This window comes from Leucoraja erinacea, chromosome 25 (genome assembly GCF_028641065.1).
Source record: "Leucoraja erinacea ecotype New England chromosome 25, Leri_hhj_1, whole genome shotgun sequence".
NCBI lineage: Eukaryota > Metazoa > Chordata > Chondrichthyes > Rajiformes > Rajidae > Leucoraja > Leucoraja erinaceus.
Window position 1 is genome coordinate 19926372 of NC_073401.1, and position 20276 is coordinate 19946647.

At 44.8% G+C, this 20276-nt stretch overlaps 1 protein-coding gene across 2 annotated transcripts in view; it reads right to left on the reverse strand.

Moving 5' to 3' along the window:
* Window positions 1-11877: 11877 nt before the first annotated feature.
* LOC129709504 (serine/threonine-protein phosphatase 4 catalytic subunit B) overlaps window positions 11878-20276 on the reverse strand; it is a 29111-nt gene continuing 20712 nt past the window's right edge. For both annotated transcript variants that reach the window (XM_055655947.1, XM_055655946.1), the window contains exons 7-9: window positions 16929-17055; window positions 15677-15866; window positions 11878-15145 (exon numbers count right to left, since the gene is read on the reverse strand). In XM_055655947.1, the coding sequence (XP_055511922.1) occupies window positions 15016-15145; window positions 15677-15866; window positions 16929-17055 (447 nt within the window). In that variant the 3' untranslated portion in view covers window positions 11878-15015. The remainder of the gene's footprint in view (window positions 15146-15676; window positions 15867-16928; window positions 17056-20276) is intronic.

Here is a 20276-nt window from a genome sequence, read left to right on the forward strand (position 1 = left end):
ATGCAGTACCCCAGATGGACGGTGCAGGTTAATCCCTGCATCTCGTGGCCTCTTGGATTTTTTCCAGAATCCATGGATTTTTAGTTTGACAATCAAAGGTTTAATTCAGTTGGACCAAGGAATGCTAATAAAACACAAGGCACAAGTTGCAGGTGCCTGTGAGCCTGCATGACGGCTCTGGGGTGCTGGTTCTACCAGGAGAGGGACAGCAGTGTGCACGTCTGAGGAATATGTGTAGCTTTGTGCTACCAGCTACTGCCCCAGGGCGATACAGCAATGCAGCCACCTCACCCCTCCGGCAACCCCGCCTTAATCCTGACTTCAGATGCTGTCTGTGTGGAGTTTGCACGCTCTCCTGTGAATGCCCAAGTTTCCTCCAGCTGCTTCAGTTTCCAGAGGTGTACTGGTAGGTCCATTGACTGCTGTCAATTCACCCTCATGTGGGCAAATGGTGAAGGAATCACATGGAGAACAGATGGGTATATAAGAGAGTTCACAAGTTCATAAGGGATAGGAGCAGAATTAGGCCATTCGGTCCAGCACGTCTATTCTGCCATTCAATCATGGCTGATCTATCTTTCCCTCTCAACCTTATTCTCCTGCCTTCTCCCCATAACTCCTGACATCCGTACTAATCAAGAATCTATCTATCTATCTCAGCCTAAAAAATATCCGTTGACTTGGCCTCCGCAGACTTCTTCGGCAATGAATTCCACAGATTCCCCACCCTCTGACTAAGGAAATGCCTCCTCATCTGCTTCCTAAAGGAACATCCTTTAATTCTGAGGCTACGACCTCTAGTCCTAGACTCTCCCACTAGTGGAAACATCCTCCCCACATACACTCTAACCAGGCCTTTTACTATTTTGGGAAGTCACAGTGAGGTCCCCCCTCATCCTTCCAGACTCCAGCGAGTAGAGATAGAGAGAAGAGGTCACAGGGGTGTAAGGGAATAAGGAGGGGGAGGTACAGGGACTGATGGGAGGGTTCCGCTGTGGGCCAGCATGAACCGATGGTTGAATGGTCTCCACCCGTGGCTGTCTATTGTGAAGCTTGGTAGCCAGGTGTGGAACTCAGCAGAGAGTCACTCGGTCACAGGGAGAAGGCAGGCACCAGCTCCACACAGACATGCCCACTGCTGGTGTAGTGGGGTCGGGGAGGAGACGCTTGGCACTCGCTCTGTGACGACGTTCCAGGACATGACAGACCAGGGTCCTGCTGGGAGTCCGATTCAGCACGGCAAAGAAGCAGGGGTGGAGACCGTTGGCCTGGACTCAGTACAGCACTTGTCTGCATCTACCAGCTGCGCCACCCCTTGTATTTACACGCACGGTATTATTGATTAGATAGCACACAAAACTACATCTTCCTCTGTAACACAGTACATGTGACAATTATAAACCAATGCCAATTCCAAAAAATCATTAATGTAATAAATGTCAAGTTTGCAGACGGATTAGTATTCTCATCACAGAGGCATTTTGTGAATGCTGAAGAACATGTTGCGGTCCAATGAAGAGACAAAACAAAGCTCCCTTACAAGTTAAGACACAAAGTGCAGGAGTAACTTAGCAGGACAGGCAGCAGCTCTGGAGAGAAGGAATGGGTGACGTTTCGGGTCGAGACCCTTCTTCAGTCTGAAGAAGGGTCTCGACCCGAAGCGCCACCCATTCCTTCTCTACAGAGATGCTGCCTGTCCCGCTGAATTACTCCAGCATTTGGTGTCAATCTTCGATTTAGGACCCTTGTTCAGCCTGCAGACTCTCGTGTGTTTCTCTTTCAGGATGACAGACCGAGTTGTGACCCCCCCACTGAGGGGGTTGAAATAGAAAAGGGGATCTCCAAATCCAACCTCATCTGCACTGGTGATTCAGTCAATAATTAGTGAAGGTTGAGTGAGCGGCTGAAATTCTATTCCACATGGCTGATAATCTTGAGTAATATCCTGCTGGTGACCTGGATAGTGTCTGTAAAGTGTTTTTCAAATTATTGGGAAAGCTGACTGGAGTGTTGATGTTTAGCACATGGGGTGTATTCCCAGCAGCAAGGGCCAGCGGGATCAGTGCTATGAGAGGTTTGAATAAGGTCATAAGGAATAGGAGTAGACTTGGACCATTCAGCCCATCGAGTCTACTCCGCCATTCAATCATGGCTAATCTATCTCTCCCTCGTAACCCTATTCTCTTGCCTTCTCTCCATAATCTCTGACACATGTACTCATGAAGTATCCATCTAGCTTTGTCTTAAAAATATCCACTGAGCTGGCCTCCACAGCCTTCTGTGACAAAGAATTACCCGGATTCACCACCCTCTAACTAAAGAAATGTTTCCTCATCTCCTTCCTAAAAGAACGTCCTTTAATTCTGAGGCTATGACCTCCAGCCCTACACTCTCCCTAATGAAAACATCCTCTCCACATCCACTCTATCCAAGCCCTTCACTATTCAGGCCCCGACCCAAAACATCAGCTATTCATGCTCTCCAGGGATGCTTCCTGAACCAGAGTTACTCCAGCACTTTGCAGGTTTTTTTTTCTCTATGAGGGGTTTAGTTTAGTTTAGTTTAATTTAGAGATACAATGCAGAAACAGGCCCTTCAGCCCACCGATTCCGAGCCGACCCGGGATGCCCGCACACTAACACTATCCTACACACTAGGGCAATGTCCAATTTTACCATCCAATTAGTCTCCAAACCTGCACGTCTTTGGAGTGTGGGAGGAAACTAGGTCAGTGTGGGAATGGGAGGGGAAGCTAAAGTGTCTAACAACCGGGATATCACGTAGGTCTAGGCGGTATTCAGCAAAACGATCGCCGAGCCGTAGAGACAGTTACTCCCTGGTTAACTCACCCCTTCCCACCCAAATCACCCCCTCCCCAATTACTTTCCCCCGCTACTGTAGGAGATGCAACACCTGTCCCTTTACCTCCCCCCTCGACTCTGTCAAAGGATCCCAACAGTCCTTTCAGGCAAGGCAGAGGTTCACTTGCACCTCCTCCAACTTCATCTACCGGCTTGGCGATCGTTCCGCTGAAGACCTCCACTCAGTCCACCTAGGCCGACGTGATCTCCCGGTTCCCATTCCCACACTGACCTTTCTGCTCTGGGAACAGCACCTCATATTTTGCTTGAGCAGCTCACACCCCAGCGGTATGAATATTGACTTCTCTAACTTCAAGCAACCCTTGCTTTCCCCCTCTCTCCATCCTCCCCCATCCTAGTTCTCGGACTCATTTCACTGTCCTCCTGATAAAATTGTACTGATTGTTGCCTCATTGTCACCTTCCCCTCGGCTACCAATGCTCCATTCAACATTTTCTTTGATCATCTACCATTTTCACACCCTACCCTTCCATATCTCGATGTTTCCCTCTCCCCTGACACTTAGTCTGAAGAAGGGTCTCGCCCCGAAACGTCACCCATTCCTTCCCTCCAGAGATGCTGCCCGTCCCGTTGAGCTACTCCAGCGTTTTGTGTCCATCTTCAGTGTAACCCTGCATCTGCAGTTCCTTCCTACACATACCCCCCAAATCCCCAACCTCCACTGCCCAGGACAGGGGCAGCAGCCACATTGGAACACACCACCTGCAGGTTCCAACCCCCAAGCCGCATCCCACCCTGACATATATAGAAACATAGAAATTAGGTGCAGGAATAGGCCATTCGGCCCTTCGCGCCTGCCCCACCGCCATTCAATATGATCATGGCTGATTATCCAACTCAGTATCCTGTACCTGCCTTCTCTCCATACCCCCTGATCCCTTTAGCCACAAGGGCCACATCTAACTCCCTGTTAAATATAGCCAATGAACTGGCCTCAACTACCTTCTGTGGCAGAGAATTCCAAAGATTCACCACTCTCCGTGTGAAAAATGTTTTTCTCATCTCGGTCCTAAAAGATTGCCCCCGTTCCTTAAACTGTGACCCCTTGTTGTGGACTTCCCCAATATCGAGAACAATCTTCCTGCATCTAGCCTGTCCAACCCCTTAAGAATTTTGTAAGTTTCTATAAGATCCCCCCTCAATCTTCTAAATTCTAGCGAGTACAAGCCGAGCCTATCCAGTCTTTCTTCATATGAAAGTCCTGACATCCCAAGAATCAGTCTGGTGAACCTTCTCTGTACTCCTTCATCATCACTGGGTCCAAGTCCAGAAATTCCTGCCTCAGCCACACCATGGGATCGATCTCTTTCACCAGAATGACAGCAGAGGTAAAGCATGTAGATGGATGCTACCTTCTCAAGGGCAATAAATGCCAAACCAGAAGTAATGAACTAACACAACAGAAAAATGAGCTCAGTGGTTGTCCAGCGTTGTTAAGGCTCCAACAAAACTCATTAATCCAGCTTTGAACAAGGCTGGAGTAACACCCGTGGATCTGGCGGCCAAGTTTCTGCCTCACCTGGACCCAGGTTGAACAGATTCTGACTTGTGAAAGAGAAACCCAAGTCTCCAGCTGCGGGAGGGAACAGGATTAGAATCTACACAAACGCCAGCTTTAGTCCGAATGTACAAACCTTAAAACATGATGCTTCTGGCAATATGTACATTGATTATTAAAGACGTTTCAGTCTCAGCACGTCTCATCCACATGGTAGAAATGTTTATATGTTGAGCGCATTTCACTTACAAAGGGCTTGTTTGTTTTCACAAAGGATAAAACTTGTCGGTGCAGTGCGCTGCCAGAGGGCATCGCAGCGGCCTTAACCCCCTCCTTGCTGTGTTAACACCGTCATACCTCCAAACGTTACCAAACTCAGGGAACTCAGTCAGAAGAAGGGTCTTGACCCAAAACGTCACCAATTCCTTTTCTGCAGAGATGCTGTCTGACCCGCTGTGTTACTCCAGCTTTTTGTGTCTATCTTCAGGAAACCGAATCTCTGCTTATCTCTGTGCAACTGGATCCTCGACTTCCTCAATCAATAGGAATTGGCAACAACACTTCCTCCATTGATAAACATCAACACATGAGCATCTCAAGGCTGTGTGCTCAGCTGCCTTAACTCCTTCCTAACTATCTGTCAACACCATCAAGATTCAAGAGTTTATTGTTATGTGTCCCTGATAGAACAATGAAATTCTTGCTTTGCTTCAGCACAACAGAACTAGGCATGACTGTAGAACAGATCAGTGTGTCCATATACCATTATATAAATATATACACACATGAATAAATAAACTGATAAACAGATAATGCGCTATTAATGTTCAGAGTGTTGTCCGAGCCAAGTTTAATAGCCTGATGGCTGTGGGGAAGTCGCTATTCCTGAACCTGGTCGTTGCAGTTTTCAGGCTCCTGTACCTTCTACCTGAAGGTAGCGGGGAGACGAGTGTGTGGCCAGGATGGTGTGGGTCTTGGAAAGATACTGCCAGCCTTTTTGAGGCAGCAACTGCGATAGATCCCCTCGATGGAAGGGAGGTCAGAGTCGATGATGGACTGGGCAGTGTTTACTACTTTTTGTAGTATTTTCCGCTCCAGGGCACTCAAGTTGCCAAACCAAGCCACGATGTTACTGGTCAGCATGCTCTCTACTGTGAGCATGTGAGCAAACTTGTTATAAGACTCAGAGAACTGGATCTCTTGCAACTGGATCCTCCACTTCTTAATCAATAAGAATTGGCAACACCACTTTCTTCGAGACATGAGCTCCTCAAGGCTATGTGCTCTGTCCCCTGTGTACCCACTGAATGCCCACTACTTTGCTGCCAGAAACAGTTTCAACGCTGTCTTTAAATTCACCGCTGATACCACCATTATTGGACAAATAAGGGGTAATGATGCGTCAGATTTTAAGAGGGAGATCAAAAATCTTATTGAATGGTGCCAGAACACAAGCTTGCTCTCAACACCAACAAGATCAAGGAGCTGATTGTTGGCTTCAGAAGAGCAAAACACGATCCAGAAACCTGTCTTCATCGACGAGTTGGTGGTGGAGTGAGTCAACTAGTTTAGGTTTCCTGGCTGTGCACGTCTCCGAAGATCTGTCCTGGGGCCAGCACATTGATGCATTCATTTATGAAGTCTATCAATTCCTCTACTTCCTTGGAAAATTAAAGATTTTTGGTTGGGTCCCTTCTGTAGACTAATTGTGGAGGGGGGGGGGGGGGGGGGGGGGGGGAAGGTAGGAAGAAGAACACTGGAAGAGAGGAGATGCAGGACAAGGTGTGGTAGGTAATAGGTGGATACAGGTGAAGGGGGAGGGGGGTTGATAGGCCGGTGGTTAGAACAAAGGTCAGAGGGGCATTGCCCTGTCCCTACCTGATTTCTCCCAGGCACTCAGTCTGGCCTTAACAGATAGATTATCCTAATAGCTGGTTGCCTTTTGTGGAAATGTCCCACTTAGGAAACCTGAACGGAAACCTCTGGAGACTTTGCGCCCCACCCTAGGTTTCTGTGCGGTTCCCGGAGGTTTTTGTCAGTGTCCCTACCTGTTTCCATTACCTGCAACCTCCGGCAACCACCTGCAACCTCCGGGAACCACACAGAAACCTTGGGTGGAGCGCAAAGTCTCCAGAGGTTTCCGTTCAGGTTTCCTATGTGGGACAGGGACATTATTTAGAGACATTAGGATCCTTTTGTGCTATGCGCCTGAAGTCTGAAATGAGTTTTCTGCCTTTCCCTACAAAACTCAAATTTATGGATATACAGCAGTTTAGCCAAGTCAAATTAGGAGGCTTAGCTTGCTAGTGATGAGAATAATCACTAGTTATGCAGCACAAAAAAACAATGTTATAGTGGAAGTGTTGTCAGCCAGGGGGATCAGTATAGTTCAATATGCAGGGTATGGTGGGTGAACAGATTGGGGGAAATTTCACTAAATACAACCACACCAACTGTTAAAATGTGGATTAGGAATATGATGGACATAGCACGCCTTGAAGAAATGAGACTCCGACTAATAGATAAATATGACCAATTCTTAAAGAGTTGGTCTCCTTTCATCGACTTTTTGGAATCATGTGATGCAGCGGTACCGTAAGGATTGCCGATTTCAGTTCATGACGCGGATAGAGCTACATCTCCGAATACAGATTTGAAAAATTCTCTTTTAAGGGGCCTTCTCTTCTATTTCTACTTTCCTCTTTCTCTCTTCCTTTTTTTATTTTTTATATACACACTTCACGTTTTTCTACTCTCTACCATCTATTTTTCCACTTTTTCCCCTTTCTATTGCTTTCTTTTTCTTGTTCTGCTTACTTCTTTCGTATAACATAAAACTAGAGGTTGTACATAGAATGGATTACGGTATTACATAGTTGGCACCTAAAATTAGGTGCCACTGTACTGTTTTGTGCTGTATTAACTTCTAATAAAATAAACAAAACAAAAAAAAAAAAAAAAAAAATTGGGGGAAAGTTAGGATAAGATCATCTCTAGCCTTCTGCAAACCAAGAAATAAAACCCTAGCCTGCCCAACCTCCTTGTAGCAAAGCCCTCCGGAGTCCTAGCAACATTCTCGTAAAACTCAACACTATTTTCAGCTTAATGACTTCCTGCAGTTGGACTGCTGGACCGCGGGAGACAAACAAAGGGAAGAGATAAAACTTTGCCTTCCTTCACAGTGAGGAGGAGTTGGAGATTCACTGTGATGGATGTTTATGTAAACTGTGTTTAGTGTGAGACTAGGGTTTTTTTGTAATGTAAGACTTCAGAAAATGCAATTTCATTCAAACCAAGCTGTCTGAATGACAATAAAAGGCATTCTATTCTATTCCATTCTATTCTATAGTGCGGTGACCAAAACTGAACACAATACCCTAAGGTACACAAAAAAGCTGGAGAAACTTAGCGGGTGCAGCAGCATCTATGGAGCGAAGGAAATAGGCAACGTTTCGGGCCAAAACCCTTCTTCAGACTTCAGTCTGAAGAAGGGTTTCGGCCCGAAACGTTGCCTATTTCCTTTGCTCCATATATGCTGCTGCACCCGCTGAGTTTCTCCAGCTTTTTTGTGTACCTTCGATTCTCCAGCATCTGCAGTTCCTTCTTAAACACAATACCGTAAGTGTAGCTCCACCAATGTTTTGTACAACGGTGCCATAATTCTCCAACTTCCAAGCTCAGTTCTTTGTCTAATGAAGGGCAGAATGCCAAATACCTTCTTCACCACCCATGGTCAGGGAACTATGTACCTGCACTCCTAGATCCCTCTACTCTAAAACACTGCCCAGGGCCCTGCCATTCACTGTGAAGATGCTGTCAAGGTTTGACTTTTCAAAATGCAACATCTTATATCAACTATTTGGGTTACAATGTACAAGGCATGATTAATAAGTTTGCTGACGACACAAACGTACGTGGCATCGTAGATAGCAAAGATGGTTGTCAAAAATTGCAGCAGGATCTTGATCAGTTGGGCAAGTAGGGCGAGGGATAGCTAATGGAATTTAATGCAGATGAGTTGCATTTTAAGACGTCAAGCCAGGGCAGGACCTTCACAGTGAATGGCAGGGCTCTGCGGAGTGTTCTTGAGTAGAGGGATCTAGGAGTGCACACTGTTACAGGAAAGAAGTTGTTAAGCTGGAAGGGATAGAGAGAGAAGATGTACGAGTACGTGGCCAGGACTCGAGGTGCCGAGCTATAGGTGTGATTGAGCAGGCTAGGACTTTACTCCCTGGAGGGCAGGAGGATAAGGAGCGGTCTTATAGAGGTGTATAAGATCAACAGGGGACAGATAGAGTAGATGAACAGAGTCTTTTACCCAGAGTAGGGGAATCAAGAACCAGAGGGCATTGGTTTAAGGTTAGGCAAGATTATGGAAGCAAAAGAATTGAGACATAGGAATTGTGATATCTTCACATATGAATTACCAGAGACGAGGTATTGGGGATTAAGGTGGATAAATCCCTAGGGCCTGACCATTGTGCAAAGCTAGGGAGGAAGTTGCAGAGACCCTTGTAGAGATAGTTACATAATTTTTAGCCACATGTGAAGTTTCTGAAGACTGGAGGGTTGTTAATGTTGTACCATTATTAAGAGGCAGCTAGGACAACCCAGCGGTCTATCAGCCGGTGAGCCCAACGTCAGGGATAGGAAAGTTGTTGCAGTGTATTCTTAAAAACAGGATCCACTATAATTCCCGCTGCCTCAGGAAAGCAGCCAATATAATCTGGAACTCTCCTTTCCTGTCGGGTAGAAGATACAAAAGCTTGAAAACATAAACCACCAGTTTCAGGAACATCTTCTTCCCTGCTGAATGGTCTCCCATTAAGGATGTGGTCCTGATCTCCCAGCCTACCACATTGTGTAACTTGCATTTTTTTTCTCTGTAACGCTATATTGCTATAACACTGTATTCTTCACTTTAGTATTATTCTCTTTGCACTACCCGTTGTAGATTTGATTATGCTCATGTATATCATGATGTGACTGGATAACACACATACAAAGCTTTTCATGTATCTCAGTACAACTGACAATAAACCAATACCAAAACCACCTCCTCCACTTTATTTTCTGAGGGGCCCTATTCTCTCCCAAGTTACCCTTTTTCCATTGCTATACGTACAAAATCTCTTTGAATTTGCCTTATCTAATAGAACTTTGGTTATTGGTTCCAAAGTGCTCACCCACTATCAGCTCAGTCACTTGCTTTCACCCCGTCACCCAGTGCCCTAGCTTCGCTTGTTCACTTGTAGGGCCATCTACCTACTGCTGCGGAAGCTTTCCTGAACACACTTGACAAATTCCACACCATCGAAACCCTTGGCACTATTGCAGTCCCAGTCTAGTTCCGTTTGTAGTTTAGAGATACAGCCCAGAAACAGGCCCTTCGACCCAGAGAGTCCCCACCGACCAGCGATCCCTGCACCTTAACACTATCTACACACACCAAGGACAATTTACATTTATACCAAGCAAATTAACCTACAAACCTGTATGGCTTTGGAGTGTGGGAGCAAACCGAAGATCTCGGAGAAAACCCACGCAGGTCACAGACAAGCACATGTAGTCAGGATCGAACCCTTGACCCAAGGGTCTTGCACCGTAAGACAGTAACTCTACCGCTGCACCACCGTGCCGCTCTCAATATCAAGAAAGTTTAAATTCTCATTATACCAACTTTATTAAGTCTTGCAGCTGCATGAACTCTCCCAGTCTCTCCAATTCCCATTGACTACTTGGGGACCCATTGTATAATCCCAATGATCATCAACTTTTTATTGCAAGCTCCACCTACATAGCTCAAGGCAAAGGTGCCGATAGAGTTCATAAAGGGAGCAACATCAGTTAGCTGGCAACTCCGTGAGAAGAAATGGGAGAATAAAATCTAGTCAATAAAGACCAATTACACCAGTAACTATTTCAACATGGAGAGGATTCACAGAAAGTTGCAAAATACTGAGAAACCACACAAATTCTCTCAAAAAACCTGGCCAAGGCACTTTGGCTCTGCATCAGGTCAGAGAATTCGACTCCTTGAGCCTTTGCCTGGATCCTTTATTCCAGCATCTCTGGAGTAAAGGAATAAGTGATGTTTCGTGTCGAGACTCTTCTTCATACCAAAACCCAGCCTGGATATGCTTTGTTTGTTTTCTGACTAGAGCCTCAATATCCCTCATCAACCAGCGTTCCCTGAACCTGCTCGTCTTGCTCTTCACTCTAACACAGGGACATGCTTTTCTCAAACTCTCCCATTCTCACTTGCAAAATGTCTTCCACAGAGCCAGAGACAGACTTGAATAAAAGTCTCAAACAAAAAGACACAAACTCTGGCAGTGCAGAGGTTCCCAGTGTTATAACAGAGCACCAGCTAGATGCAAGATAGACACAAAATGCTGGAGTAACTCAGCGGGACAGACATCCCTGGAGAGAAGGAATGGGTGACTTTTCGGGTCAAGACCCTTCTTCAGACCAGCTTAGATGTGTATGCTCACATCCTTCGATACATTTTACAAGCAAACATATACACATACCAAGCAAAAGAGAAGAGAGCGACTAGAATGTTACTAGGAATGAAAAACTTCAGTTATATAATCAACATGAAAGGCCTTGGCTGAAAGAAAATTGGACAGAGATCAAGTGAGAGCTTTTAATGGTGATGATTAGTTCAGCTTGGGGAGATGGGGTGGGGGGTACCATTTTCTAAAAGAACAAATGGCTGACAAGAGTCATATGTTAATATAGAAAGGTCAAGTAAACAAACATTTTCACAGCCCTGAGAAACTGCGTGGAATTGGGTCTGATTGAAAGGCTCTTGTGCAGAGCTAGCAAAGGGTTGCTCTGGTGTCACATTAATACTTGGAGCCCCAGGGTCTGTGCTGACCAAGAGCAAAGATAGCAACATTTGATAGGATATGACAAACACACTGACATTCAGCTGGGTTACATCTGAAGACCGCACATGTGTGAAACTGCTTTCAAGAATGAACCACTGCGATGATTGGGACATTTCACAGAAATCCAATTATCACTGTTTATTGCTTTGTCACTGTATCAGAAGAGATACAGCTGTGGGGGCAATGGACAGACTTTTCAGGCCAGGACCTTTATTCACTTTGTATTTTGCTCAGGATATCAGCATCTGCAGTTTCTTGTGTCACCAGAGTCAGTTGTTAAACACCTCTGAGGGTCTCAATCCAAAATGCACCCACTCCTTCTACCCAGAGATGCTGCCTGTCCGCTGAGTCACTCCAGCATTTTGAGTCTAGCTTAGTCTTTGACGTCCTTTCAGCAGCATGAAATGTCCTCACCCCAAATCTCCTCTGGTCAAGGGACCAAAGCACTGAGGACTTTAATATATAAGCTGAGGAGTGGAACACTTGGGTTACCCCATGTAGTCTTTATAACAGGCCGCAGCATTTGGTGCAGTGTATCTGTGGGCAGTCACGGCCCATGTCGTTCTACATTAACCAGTGATTGTATACAACTTTCAGTTTGTCACAGTATTAAAACTTTATTTAAAGCCACACTTTGAGGGGGGGAAAAAAAAAATCACCTAGTTGACATAACAAATTCCTATTCACAACTCGAAGTGACTTATTAGGTGACCAAATACAACACTGGTCCTGCTTGCACATCCATGGTCTTCGTGGTCTTGGCTCTAGATAGTGCAGAAATCCAGCATATTTAAGGAAATACTCCACTGAAACATGGAAGCAGAATATAAATTACTACAAAAATAACAGCATTTTCCCCCACTGGAAAAAAACTGGTAATTTATGCAAAACTATTTCAATGGATTAAAAAAAATGAATGAGCAACTAACTACAAGTGATTATCAGCATTCATCAGATCAGTTTCTTCCTGCAGCGGTTAGTTACAGGTGATGGCCCTGCACTGTTACAACAATGTGGCACCCTTCCCATGGTGTTTAGTTGGGCAACAAGAGGCACTGGACAGTGGACAAGCAAACCTGACTGGGGTGCAGATTATTGGGTGGACCTCCTGTGCCCAATGACAGGTCAGCCGCCTCCAGTTCAGCTCTGAACATGTATTTTGGTTTCTCTCGAGCTGCTCAACTGCATTTTAACCAGAGGCTGTTTCTGCTGTTCACACACACATACTTTCACTAGCTTTTGATGGAGGTCATTGAATGATCAGACACGAGACTAATCCCTTTTTATGATGCCTTCAGTTCAAGGGTACAGTAGCAATAGAAAACCGTGAATTTACGAATGTCAGGCATGAGCAAGGAGCGACACAGATTACAATGATTTGCAGAAATGCAGTTAAACTCATCATAATCTCCAGTTTGCACTAACAGAGCCACACTGCCCCCCTGCTGAGCCTCAGGTAGATCAGCTAGCTAGGCACTGGTGATTTTGCCTCTACTACTGCGGCCTTAAAACCCAACCTTAACTCACAGCTTAAAATGTAGGGAAAATTAAGATATTCCAAGGTCAAAAGGAATAGATGAAAGCAGTTGACAAGAACGAGACCTTTACTGAACTTCTGATTCTGTGCAAGGTAGTTGCCCTCCAGGTGGCGGCTCACCTGCACCAAGCTGTTGCTCAGACATCAGATACCATCAGGTTACTCACTTTAACCAGCATTCCTGCCAGCAGTTCAACTTCCAGATGCCAGATATGTCCCAGAGAGGAGGGGACAAGGGAAGACGCCCGGAGGATCAAAACCAGTCGAGGAGATGAGAACCAAAACCAGACTATTTATGGTGTTTAATGAACAATAGTAATGGCTGAAGGTGAACCGACTCCACATCAGGAGGCAGTTCTGGCCAGACACTGTTGCTCATCAACATTCAAGCTGCATATCCAGAAGTCTTTCAATGGATGTGCAATAGGGATGGAATGGAATAGACAGCAAGGCAAGGCAGGCTGGACTGAGAAAGTTACATCAGGGAGCTGGCTTTGTGCATATTCAGTTCCATCACAGATGATCAATGCTCAGAGGGAGCAGAGCACGTGTGATAGCCGGCAAGTCATGTGCCAGCAATGTCCCCTGGTAAGGGTACTCCTCGATTCCTGTTCACCTCTTAACCCGGCTGTCCCGATGCCAGACCTGCTGAATACCACCCGCATTTTGTTTCACAACTGTGTCCATCGACCCCTTGTCAAAGGAGGAGCAAATAGTTCATCTCCAGTTGGATCCTGTTTCATGTGCTTGCAACCAGGGCCCATGCACCTCAAGCAAGATGAACTTGTGGAATCCTTTTTTGTTTTCTTTGACCCCCTTCCCAAATGCCATATCATAGCATTCACTCAGTCATACTAACCCCCCCCCCCCCCCCCCCCCCCCCCCCCCCGCCCCCCCAACTATAAAATTACCATACCTGTTGGACACTACTTGTACCCTAGTCTTAGTCTTCCTTTTAAATGCTCAAAAATCAAAACCACTTAAAAGAATTGGTGGTTGAAAAGTAACAGAGCAAGTAGTAATTAACAATGTTCAGTTGTTGAATTCTGGCTGCACATTATTGGAGTAAAGTGAAAGTTCAATGGGATGCCGTTGCCCAGGATTGTATTAATCACTTTGCTACTCACCATTTATGATGCTCTAACGATGACTAATCCAATACTTGCCCAAAAACAACAGGATAACTCACCGAGTGAAACCTCAACGGGTGAAAGTGCTGCTGGGATATTGAAGTCCTTCCTCGTTAGATTGGATCAATTGGGAACAGTCACAACACTAGACTTTTTCCAACCATACCGTTTCAGCATCAGATTTTAAATGCTTTGACCAGAGCTGGAAGCCCCTAAATACAGATTACCAAACAAAGTCCCAGTAGGATTTTAATGTGGATGGTTTGCCATACTTCAGACTCCTCACCAAGACAGAGGGGGTTTCCGCAGTTCAAGGAGTGAAGTGCCAAGGGAAATCAAATTTCAGTGACTGGTTCTTGAGTTCCACCATTTATCTAGCCTGGTGGTGAATAGGGCACAGTGGGTCCACAGATCAATTCAAGTAGCTCGGTAGAAAATCCAATTCACTTTGTACAGCAGCAAGTTAAAGTAAATTATTTTAAAAAACATGTTAAGACTACAAAGCATCTTTTCCATTTATAATCATCTATGAAGGGAATTTTCAAAGTTTTACTAACACTATTTATAACAAGTTGGCTCTCCTTGCAAAAATAAAACCTAGGTACCAGAATTCATGAGATGCATGTCTGGGAATAGAACAATTCACAGATCACTGTGCACAGAGGAAATTTCATAGCGATTTAAAAAAATCTTTTAAAAATTCTCTAAAAAAAGTGCTAATTTTGTTTTGACCCAGAAGGAACAAGTGGGCAAATCATTTCTTCAGCACTGCTATTCAGCTTGCACAGGCAAGTGATTTCTCTAAAGTTCATTGACATTTCTAAACCCACCCCCCCCGCCCCCCCCCACCAATTTAAGGAAGAACCGCAAAGCCAGAGATCAACATGGCCTCTCATTGCTATGGCACTGGGCAAGATGGCCACCTCTCCAGGAAGAAGGCAGATTGCCTCGTCTGTGTCTTCAGGAATGTAAGGGCAGTTCACAAATATAACACATATTTCATAACCTCCCTCCCTCCTTCTGCGGGAGACTTAAGAGTTCACGGCGAGGTTCCAGAACGTTCCGCAGACCTTCAGAGGAAGTAGTCAGCAACTGTCTTTTTGGCCGACACGCCTCGTGACTCTTGAGGAGCAGCTTCAAAAATGGTGAACTCTTTCTCCAAATGCTCATCCAATTCAAGTATTGCGGCAACATTTCCACACCTGAAAGAACAGGGATACAGTCAGACAAGATAAAAATAGATGGGAATTATACAATCAGACCCCGATAAATTGAATACCAACAAATGTTTAACATTTCGGCTAGCGTATCAGCAAAATGTAGTTTAACACACAACGGTCATAAAATGCACATTTCCCCGCACAGTTGATGAATACGTCTACTAATTTTGCTGAACAATGTCCTTTCACCTCTGGGAATTGGCATTCAATGATTTTCTCCTTGCGACTCTGGGTTTCTTCACCCATTTTAAAGACATGTTGCGAGGTTAATTGGCTTTAGAGCGGCCAAATAAATGAGCAAGTTGCAGACCTTTGGGATGTGGGTGGGAATCCAAGCACCCGAGGGAAAACTACGCCAGTCAGAGGGAGCACATGCAAACTACACACAGTAGAGTCATGATCGAACCCGGGTCCCTAGAACCAAGGCAGCAGCGTCTTGTCTACATTAAACTGTGTTCTGACAAAGGAACAGATTGGCGCCAGCCACGGGCTCCATTCTCAGTAAACGTTTACCTGTAGCAGTAGTTGGGTGCTGACCACACGGTTAGAACAGTTTCATTGAAATGCCACTTGTAACCCTCCATCACCAGCTGGTGGGCACGACAGATCAGATCTATGCTATTCGCAGCACTGAAGTGAGCAACAACGTCGCTGCCAAATAGATAGCCAGCTCCACGGGGGCTGATACCCCAGCCAGTCGTGTCTGGAAAACAAAATGACAGCTTTCAACTTCAGGATTTTACACCCAAGCCGAAGCCCAGTGACCATCACCATTTCAGCCTTGAGCCAATTGTTGGATGCAGCTGGGTGTGGAGGAAGTTCGTGCGAGGAATAAGCCACAGTACATGGCACAGTACAGTGCAATAACAAATGATGAGAGTGCTGCCATGAGACGTCAAGTTTACAGTGCCCAGAGCAGGAGAGATGCTACAAGAAAACTATGTGATACTTAGAGATGCTGGAAAACTACATCCAAGGAGGAAGCAGAAAATTTGCAGTGGAAAACTAAGGGATTTAGTACACTCACTAAACAAGAGAGGAATTCAGATGTCAGTTCTTCCTCCGTAGATAGTAGAAACATTACTGTGCGATCAATGCAAGGAATACATTTCCACAATGTGGCAGGGAGGGAGAATATGCAACATCTGTGTGCAGACTACGAATACTATACTATATAACAGCATTTAAAAGAAACTTGGACAGCTACATGGATAGGAAAACGTTCAGAGGGTTATGGGCCATACGCAAGCAAATGTAACTAGCTTAGAAGGGGCATGGACGAGTTGGGAGAAGGGCCTGTTTCCATGCAAAGAAGGATAAAGAGCCTTCAAATCGATAATTAATTCTTCAGAATAACCATTCCTACAACTGTGGGGTTGCCATGGAAATTTTGTCACATCAGCAAAAAACGATTCCAAGTGATTCTTGCTCGGAGGTGGTGAACTCAGACAAATCAGCTTGGGTTCTTAAACAACAACTCCTGTCAAAAAGCAAAATGCAGTTTTTGGAAAAAACCTTTCTAATTCAATATTAGTATTGTCATGTTTATTAGTGTCATGTGTACTGAGAAACAGTACAAACTGTTGTATGTACTGTCCAAATAAATCATACGCCAGTACAACAGATATTGCCAAAAGAGAAAGGAAATAGTGCAGAATATCGTGCAAGCACAATATGACACTTGACTACCAACTAAGAATTCACTGCGCAAGTTTTAACTTTTGAGTTGTAAACCATTTTCTCACGTATTTATCCTAAGACTCACCTTCGGGGTCTGACCACAGTAAATCACACATGGGGCCATCGTGGGGTACTTCCTGCTTCCGGTCTATTGTCCTAATCTGGTCCAGAGTCTGCACAGAAGGAGACAGGCCTCCATGTACACAGAAGATCTACAGGGGAAGAACATGGAAGAACGCATGGTTTTTAACAAAGACAAACCAAGGATTTGCACACCACCGAATTGATCAAAGTTTCTCTCTAGTTACACCATACTTCGTTCAAGACTCAAAGCCAAGTCACACGAACACATACTGGCCTTTCCACCCCAATCTGGCAACAGATTCATTCATCTCAGTGGGAGACAGGAAGTGGTGAAAGGAGATTTATTCATAGAAAGAGCCAGGAAATTCCATTGCATTCAAATTAGGATTGAATTGCACCAGTTGGTTTTATTGGGAGCACGCTGTGAAAGAACAAGGTGAGAGAAGGAAATTCCCGCTTCCCTCCCAAAAGTAAAGCAAATGGTGGATCCACAAACAGCCAGTTTATTGTGAGCCTTGACACAAATGGAGTGGAGAGCAGCAAACAGGATGGTTAATGCATGGGCCAGAACACCAGGGCCTAGATCTTATGAAATCAGAACGAAAATGGTGGGACACTGACTGGTCCAAAGAGAAGTTGGAGGAAGCAGTGATGAAAAATCTAGTTGGTCTCAGGAGAATAAACCTGCTCTGATGGCAATACAATGGATTATTAGTTTAATTGTCATTGATACGGCAAGACAGAAATAGGCCCCTTGATGACCAGCAAGTACCTATCTAAATTGTCCATTTATCGGCACTTGGGTCAGTAGCCTTCTATGCCATGGTGATTTACAGTGCATTCAGAAAGTATTCGGACCCCTTCACTTTTTCCACATTTTGTTACGTCACAGCCTTATTCTAAAATGGATTAAATTCATTTCTGTTTATCATCCATGTACACACAATACCCCATAATGAAAAAGCAAAAACAGGTGTTTAGAAATTTTTGTAAAGTAGTTAAAAATAAATAACTTAAATGTTACATTTACATAAGTATTCAGACCCTTCACTCAGTACTTTGTTGAGGCACCTTTGGCAGCGATTACAGCCTCAAGACTTCTTGGGTATGACGCTACAAGCTTGGCACACCATTATTTGGGTAATTTCTCCCATTCTTCTCTGCAGATCTTCTCAAGTTCTGTCAGGTTGGATGGGGAGCGTCGATGCAGCGCTATTTTCAGGTCCCACCAGAGATGTTCCATAGGATTCAAGTCCGGGCTCTGGCTGGGCCACTCAAGGACATCACAGACTTGTCATGAAGCCACTCCTGTGTTGTATCGGCTGTGTGCTTAGGGGCATTGTTCTGTTGGAAGGAGAACCTCTGCCCCAGTCTGAGGTCCTGAATGCTCAGGAGCAGGTTTTTATCAAGGATCTCTCTGTACTTTGCTCCGTTCATCTTTCCCTCGATCGTGACTAGTCTCCCAGTTCCTGCCGCTGAAAAACATCCCCACAGCATGATGCTGCCACCACCATGCTTCACCGTAGGTATGGTTTTGGCCAGGTGATGAGCGGTGCCTGGTTTCCTCCAGACGTGACACTTGGCATTCAGGCCAAAGTGTTCAATCTCGGTTTCATCTGACCAGAGAATCTTGTTAAGGGGCCTTTTGGCAAACTCCAAGCGATCTGTCATGTGCCTTTTACTGAGGAGTGGCTTCCATCTGGCCACTCTACCATAAAGGCCTGATTGGTGGAGTGATGCAGATATAGTTGTCCTTCTGGAATTTTCTCCCATCTCCACAGAGGAACTCTGGAGCTCTGTCAGAGTGACCATCGGGTTCTTGGTCACATCCCTGACCAGGGCCCTTTTCTCTCGATTGACCGGGTGGCCAGCTCTAAGAAGAGACGTGGTGGTTTCAAAGTTCATCCATTTAAGAATGACGGAGGCCACTGTGCTCTTCGGGACCTGCAATGCTGCCGAAAGTGTTTTATACCCTTCCCCAGATCTGTGTCTCGACACAATCCTGTCTCGGACGTCTCCGGCCAATTCCTTCGTCTTCACCGCTTGGTTTTTGTTCTGACATGCACTGTCAACTGCGGGACCTTATATAGACAGGTGTGTGCCTTTCCAAATCATGTACAATCAATTTAATTTACCACTTGTGGACTCCAATCCACTTGTAGAAACAGCTCAAGGATAAACAATGGAAACAGGATGCACGGAGGCACAATCCTGAGTGTCACAGCAAAGGGTCTGAATACTTATGTAAATGTGATATTTCAGTTATTTATTTTTAATTACTTTGCAAATATTTCTAAACACCTGTTTTTGCTTTTATATTATGAGGTATTGTGTGTAGATTGATAAAACAAATGAATTTAATCCACTTTAGAATAAGGCTGTAACGTAACAAAATGTGGAAAAAGTGAAGGGGTCTGAATACTTTCTGAATGCACTGTAAGTGCCCATCCAGACAAGTGTTTTGAGAGTACCAGACTTCATCTTCTCAGGCAGTGTTCCAGATTTAAATAACCCTCTGGGTGAAAAATAAAATCCTTTGATCCTCTATACCTTTTACCCTTCACATTAAACCTATGCCCTCAGGCTTTAGACATGTTACGGTGACATGCGCCTCATGTCATTTGATTTTGTTTACGTTTATCAAGTTCGATCACAATTTCCTCCGATCAAAACAAACCAAGGCTATCCAGATGCTCCTCTAACAGATATATTCCATCCAGGTCAACATCCCGATGAATTTCCTTTGGTTCCCTCCAGTGCTGTCACATCCTTGTGGCATCCAGAACTGTACACAATGCTGCAGCTGTGGCCCAACCAGTGCATTATAACACCCATGCGTTTGTATTCTGTGCCCCAACTAATAAAGACCAGCACTGCTCTCAACATGCATCTTCCCTTCAATGATCCATGGATTTTGACAGCAAGGTCCCTCTGTAGCTCAATTCTCTCATTTTGGACCTCCCAAAATAAATCTCACATTAAATTCCATCCGTCCCAATTTACCAGCCGATCAATATTGTTCCGTACCACAGGAATATCCTCCTCACCATGAACACTAACACCAATTTTTGTATCACCGGCAAACTTACTAATCATATCTCCAACATTCACACTCAAATCATTAATGCACTTGACAAAGATGTTGCTGGGGGTATGAGAGATATGCTACATGCAAAGATTGATCCTCTCAATAGCTAATAATGAGAAGTGATTTCGCTAGAAGATCAAGAAAGCTAGAGATGTTTCCCTACACCGTAAAGTTTAAAATAAACATCGTTTGAAGTTAAGATGCTAACCATTTAAAACTCAGGAGGAATTTCTATATATTTGTGTACATTTTAGAATTCTC